Source organism: Pollachius pollachius (assembly GCF_949987615.1).
Source record: "Pollachius pollachius genome assembly, chromosome: 5".
Taxonomy (NCBI): Eukaryota; Metazoa; Chordata; class Actinopteri; order Gadiformes; family Gadidae; genus Pollachius; species Pollachius pollachius.
This window is the reverse complement of record NC_136938.1, coordinates 10,410,383-10,417,270: the sequence shown is the minus strand read 5'-3', so window position 1 is coordinate 10,417,270 and position 6,888 is coordinate 10,410,383. Positions and strand designations below refer to the sequence as shown.

Here is a 6,888-nt window from a genome sequence, read left to right as displayed (position 1 = left end):
AGAAGTATAGTACTGTATAATATGTTAGAATATTATGGTATTGCATAGATTATACTAAACTATACGATACCATAAAATGATATTGCATAGCTTATTTCAGTATAGTAGTCTGTATATAAGGTAGTATGGTATAATAAAGTATTGTTTGTATCGGATTGAATTGTATAATATAGTATATTATGGTATTATTTAGTATATTATTGTACAATGTACTAAAGTGTAGCATAGTATACTATAGTATAATATAGTATATTATAGTATTGTAGTGTCTTGAATAGTATAGTAGTAGAATATAGGCTATAGTAGTATAGTAGTAATGTTGGCTATAATGTAGTATAGTATAGCAGGCCTGTATTAAAGTAAGGTTAGTATTTTATTGGATTGTAATGGAAAATACTGATAAGATTTGAAATTGTTATTAATTTCCAAACATCTTCAACTATCTTGTTTTGATAATAGTTTGATAGCAATAGTTAGAGTGGGATGTGCAGGAACCCAGCTAAAAGGTTTTGGTGTGAGATTGGGTCATAGAAGCCCTAACTAATTCTGTTTGCATATTAGCCACAAGTCTCAGACACAAGAACACCATTTTTTGGTCATAACGTAAGACCCTTTGTACAAAGTGAGAGACGTATAAGATTGAGAAACCTTTAATATATTTGGTATGCTTAATATATGGTATGTAATATATGCAGGCATAACACACAGTTATATGCAATCATGACTGATCTCCTTGTCTTCCATTGAAGCGCTTCTACCTGGGGTGTCTGGGATTGATGGTGGTTCTGCGGAACTCGGTTCACAGAACCGCAGGCTATGCCCTTGCTTCTTTTTTTATCTCACACATTAAGGCGATCACTTTCATTGTCCTGCAAGCCGTTTTTTCCCATGCTAAGGGTGGCTCCGTGGTGGGCAAAGAAATCTATACATTGGGAAATAACAGATGAAAACGATTCCATTGGCCATGCATAGATGGATCTTAGTGGTTGAATAGCTTTCCTGTCATTCCCACCACAGGAACTTTGCAAGCATCGTTGCCACATTGCTCCAATGAACCTGGCTGACTCATTGTTTGGCTTATGCAGACCATTACAGCTTTAAACAATGTGTAATCACCCATTGGTGGATAGCAGAAGTTTAGGATGTCCTAATAGTAGAATGGTATGGGAACAAACATGGAGGTCAGAAACGCTTCCACCGATGTTGGAGATTCGACACAAACAAACACATGTAACTGTTTTCCCGCTAGACACTTTCCTTAAGGTGATAAAGTGAAGTGAACTGTTCTTAAAGAAGTTATATTTTGTGTTATCATTAAAAATATAAAAAAATGTACATTTCTTTAAAACACCCAATTATTTGGTGTATTGGTTACTAAGTAGATTATTATTATCTCTTTATTTTTTACGTTTAATTTTGGCTCACATGACTGTGGCCAAGAGAAATGCATAATTCCGCTTTTTACTGCCCTCCAAAGGAAGGACAACCAGTCTTTCATTGGGCAATTTCAGCATGAAAGGAAGTAAAAAACATGACTGTTGCTATCCCTGTCACAGAAATGCAATCACGTTTCAACTTAACTTAACTTCAACTTAACAGCAGCATATTATTATTATTACTACACAATTGAAGACACAGTCCTTTTGCATATACAGAATAGCAAATATCTGAATTCATATAAGTAATGATAAAACACTGTAAAAATGTTTTTTATAATAAACAATATGGCTGCTATAACATAACATTGGATGTAATGGTTCCTCAAAACAAGAGCCTTGTAAATTAGGGTGATGACAGGATGTTAGAAATATAGCCTTAAATGACACAATGAACCAACTCTTTGCAATATGTATTATTTTAAATTATAAACTTAAATTCAATTAAAAAATGTAATCAGTATATACATACATACTTATTTTTCATGAATGGAAAATAAAAACAAGAGAAAGCATATAAATATAATATCCATTCAAAAAACAACTTAATTTTCATCAAGGCTATTGACAAAAACAAAAGATTTCATTCATTCACAATTCTTTTAAACTTTTTGTCAACAACTACCAAAAAGGAATCCAAATAGCAATACCCCAAATAATACACCCATTGTCACAAACTCACCACTTTTGAACCAGACGTTTTCACACATTTACATGTACGTCTATCTGTTGCTCCAGAGAGCACTGAGAGCTGCTGGTCTGGTTGCTCTTGCTCTTGGACACAAAGGACATCTCTCGGTTGTTCTCCCCTGGGGACGTGCTGGAGATGTGGTGGAACAGCTGCTGGATGCCCGTTTCCCTCAGAGAGCTCCTGAACGACCGCGCTGCAAACATGTACAGCATGGGGTTGACCGTGCTGCTGATGAAGACCAAGGCTCCGGCCACGAAGGTCATGGTGTTCTTGGCGCTCTCTAGGCACTGGGTCGCGGCCGGGTGGTACCCCTTGATGGCGAGCTGCACCAGTGTCAGGCAGTTCCCCACGTGATGCGGCGTCCAGCACACGGTGAACACCACCACCACGCTGCAGATCAGCAAGGTGGACTTGCGTTTAGACTTCAGGGTCATCTGAGCAATGCGGCTGCAGAGGCAGCTGTAGCAGACCACCAATACAGCGAGGGGCATCACGAATCCGACCAGCGTCTCAAGCAGTAGGAAAAGAACCTCCTGGCCATCAGTGGCGTACTCCCGGTACAGACACTGCATCTCGCCTGTTTCCCCGTCCAAGACCTGGGTGGGGAGGACGGGCAAGCTCAGCAGGAAGGCAGCAGTCCAAAGCGCCAGCAGCACTTTGCTCAGGGCTTTTTTCCTCTTCCAGTCGGCCGAGGCGAAGGGGTGGCGCACAGCCAGGAAACGCTCCACACTCATGGTGGTGATGAGGAAGATGCTGCTGAACATGCAGGCGTTGATGACGAAGACCATGACCTTGCAGGAAGCCTCGCCGAACACCCAGGAGAAGGCCAGGCTGTAGATCCACAAAGGGAGGGTGATGAGGATGAGCAGGTCCGCCACAGCCAGGTTGAGGATGAGGATGACGGTGTGCGAGCGCTTCTTGATGTGCCTCAGGATGGTCCAGATGACCAGCAGGTTCCCCGGAGCCCCGACCAAGAAGGACAAGCCCAGGATCACACAGCACACGGTTGTTCCACTGGATATATCCTCGGATTCCATGTCTTCTGGAGAGGGCGAAGCCATCGCTTGTCTCAAGCTACATCTGTGTATAAATGTGTGTGTATGTGTGTGTATGCATGTGCGGTCTAGTGTCCTCATACAAAAAGTGCTGTACAAGCAAGCCTCCACTTCCTTCTGAGCCTTGAGCGGACAGGAAGTAGGTGTTTCACAGATTTTTTTGAGAGGCAGAGATCTAGTGACTCATCCATCAAGCTTTTGAGTTATGAAAAAGATAAATAGGAACTATTGTTTAATTAATCCAAAATACAAAGGTCAAAGTTCAATAGGAGACATTTGTTTCAAGAATAGATCCAGTTCAAAAATTTTTTTAAACATCCTGGTGTATGATTGTACATATGTTCTGGTTAATTTGAAGCTGGAAAATTACAAAAGCAAGGGGTTTTTTTTACGTCATTATTTATTTGGGAATACACGCCCAGTTACAGCTGACGGTAATGGGTGTCGTAAGACATTTGGTATTTACAACACACAATATTAGGAAGAGTAACACATTTCAGAAAGGAATAAAATACTTTTGAAAAAGTCAAAGTCTCTTGAAGGTACACCAGTTCCTTCTTTTTCTCCCCTCAGCAAAAATGAACTTGGCTCTTACAGAAACATGTTATGTGGCGTGGCTACTATAATATATGGCAAAGAAGAAATACATATCATCTGTGTTTTTCATTTCAATTGAGGTTACACAATCCTAACAATCGTAACAACTCTGACTTCATGAGAGTTGTGACAGTTAATTGGATGCAGAATTATTACCCTTATAAGATATTAATGGAACATAATGGATGTTATTTTCAAACAATGTTTATCCACTACTATACATATAAACAAGTAACTGCATAAAAAAATATATCTATCTAGATCCTAATCACCACAAAAAAGACTCACAAATTCATGTTACTACAGGAAATTAAATCATTGGATCAATATTTCACACATTGGTCATCATATTCCACATGTTCACAGTTTAAACACTCGCAAATATTGAAATGCTATACTTTTAAAGTCCTCTCTTATGTTGTATTGTATCAAATATATATTATACAACTTAAATAATAGTAAATAGTGAAACAATTTAAAAGTCATGATATATTCCAACATTCCAAACCAACATATTCCTTAATCATCAATTTGATGATTAATAATCAAATTATGATAGAATTACAATTGACAGAATTACAATTTCACACGTCTCTTAAATTGATTGTGTGAGAGAACGGTTGCTCTCTGTCTGTGTATTCACATGCACTGTCTGCTTCTTTAGAACTAGTTCCCCGGAAAGGTTTGGTGTGTGTGGCCACTTCCTGAAGGTATCTGATGATTTTAAGCCCTCTGATGCGTACTTTGGATCTCCGGGCAGCGAAGGCATACAACACAGGGTTCACCGAACTGCTCACGAACACCAGAGCACCGGAGATAAGGGTTAAACTTTCAGAGCCACATGAGCTGTCCATACTCCCGATTGTACACACCAGCTGAATGATGTTGTTGATGTGGTAAGGCAGCCAGCACAAGGTGAAGGCTAACATCAAGCTGGCTATCAGCAGCATCGTCTTCCTTTTGTCCTGGAATGTCTTTTCTCTGAGCTGGCTAGCGACCAGACAGTAGCAGATAGACATGATGGTGAAGGGCACCACAAATCCTGCAATGGTCTCAAGAGAAATTATTGTTATCTCTTGAGCCACAGAGCTGAAATTCCTGAAGAGGCACTGCTCGCCCCAAACCTCCTCCTCCGACACTATCTGGGTCAGGATAACAGGTACCCCCAGGAGCAGTGCCAGGACCCAGGCAGCGATCAGGCTGACGTCCAGAACGGTCTGGGTTCTGGAGAACTGGATGACGAATGGGTGGCGGACTGCCAGAAAGCGCTCAATGCTCATGAGTGTGATGAGGAAGACACTGCCGTACATGCACACGTGGATCACGTACACAACCGTCTTGCAGAAGACCTCTCCGAACACCCAGGAATAGACCAGGGAGTAGATCCACAGAGGCAGGGTGATGAGGACCAGCAGGTCGGCGGCAGCCAGGTGGAGGATAAGCAGGATGGTGTGGGTGCGGGGTTTAACATGCCTCCAGATGATCCAGATGACCAGCAGGTTCCCCGGGGCACCCAGCAGGAAGGCCAGGCCCAGGAAGGTGGCCGAGATCGTATGGCCCACAGAAGACAGGGGTTCCATTAAGTTTTTGGCGGCGGGCTCTGTGGACAATGAGAAGTTCATCGTACTGAGAGTCATCATGGAGACTGGTTGACTTCTTACTGCAATTGCAAGAGTGCAGTTAGAACGCAATGCAGCAAGAGTGGGCGTGCACTTCTGTTTTTTAACCAGACTTTAGTCAACTTCTCTTCCGCACTCCATGGACACGTTGAGTCATCAAATGGCTGCTAGGCTATAAAAGCATTTGATCTCTTGAACTCTGACACCCCTTGTACGGTTTATTGGCCAGAAATAAACGGGCATGTGAGATTCGGCCATCAGCTGATTCAACTATAGATATAGACTATATATTCCATGCATAAAACACATGCATAGTCTGTTGTTATGTAGAGAAACATAATAATAACAATAATAATAATAATAATTGATCAGTTTTTTTATAGCGCTTTTCTAAGTACTCAAAGACACTTCACAAATAAGAAAGGAATACATACAGACAGTACAGACAATCAAACAAAAGGGAAAAAATAAATAAAAAAATAAATAAAAAACACCACAACAATAGGCAACACATTAAGAGAGCGGGAGAGAGTGGAAGATGGCGGATTGATTTGCCAAATGTTGTAGGTGGTCCTGAAGAGATAGGTTTTTAGTTGACTTTTGAATGAACAGAGTGCATCAGAGTTTCGGATGGCCAGAGGGAGGGAGTTCCAGAGGGTAGGGGCAGCGATGGCGAAGGCTCTGTCCCCCAGGGTGCGATACTTGGTCTTGGTGATGGAGGTGAGAAGGTTGGCATCAGCGGAGCGTATGCGGCGAGTGGGGGAGTGGCGATGGAGGAGATCTGTTATGTACGAGGGTGCAAAGTTGTTTAGCGCTTTGTAGGTAGTGAGGAGAATCTTGAAATTGATGCGTTGTTTTATTGGAAGCCAATGAGGTTGAAAGAGGATGGGAGTAATGTGTTCTCTGGAGGGGGAGTTAGTAAGCAGTCATATCATACAAATCCCGTAATATAATAAAATAATTGAATTTAGTAAAGTGAATTGATATCAGTTTATGAACTTTCAACTGGTCACTATATGGGCAAGAGTCTGGTGTGGTGAAGTGAAAGAAAAAGCATCATTCGAACGTTTCAAAACAAACCACTATTCAGGCTTACATTCTTGTTAGCTCTTATTGGCAGTAGAACCTCAATATTATAACACAATGATTCCCAAACAGGGAAATGTGTTCCTAGGTTTACATTAGCAGGTCTCAGGGGGTACATAAATATAATTTTGTTTTGTCATAACTATTAAACAAATAAAAGTATGTTTGTGGTTTTGTCAAATATTATGTGGATTGTTGCTCATCAAAAAAGTTAAGATTATAAATAACAAAATAGCTACTGTTATACCTATTTTAAGGAGCCGCTCGATGATAAAAGTGTAATATCAGTGTAATATCTGTCAATGTCTGGTATGGAATCAATCAAGGGGTACTGATGAAGCTGTGGAGATACATTGAGGTTTGGAGTAATCGTACTGGCAGGCATTGGGGGACCATAAGTTATT

The 6,888-nt window shown here is 40.9% G+C and overlaps 2 protein-coding genes across 2 annotated transcripts; both read right to left on the bottom strand.

Moving 5' to 3' along the window:
* Positions 1-671: 671 nt before the first annotated feature.
* LOC307076226 (leukotriene B4 receptor 1) lies at positions 672-3,263 on the bottom strand (the record flags this gene model as incomplete). The annotated part of the gene is made up of 1 exon (XM_079737144.1): positions 672-3,263. The coding sequence occupies one exon, from the start codon at positions 3,261-3,263 to the stop codon at positions 2,139-2,141; it is 1,125 nt and encodes a 374-aa protein (XP_079593270.1). The 3' UTR covers positions 672-2,138.
* A 439-nt stretch (positions 3,264-3,702) lies between these two features.
* On the bottom strand, positions 3,703-6,880 carry LOC307075788 (leukotriene B4 receptor 1-like; the record flags this gene model as incomplete). Its single annotated transcript, XM_079736483.1, has 2 exons — positions 3,703-5,494; positions 6,860-6,880. 2 exons carry the CDS (start codon positions 6,878-6,880, stop codon positions 4,364-4,366), a joined length of 1,152 nt encoding a protein of 383 aa, XP_079592609.1. The 3' UTR covers positions 3,703-4,363.
* Between the last annotated feature and the right edge of the window lie 8 nt (positions 6,881-6,888).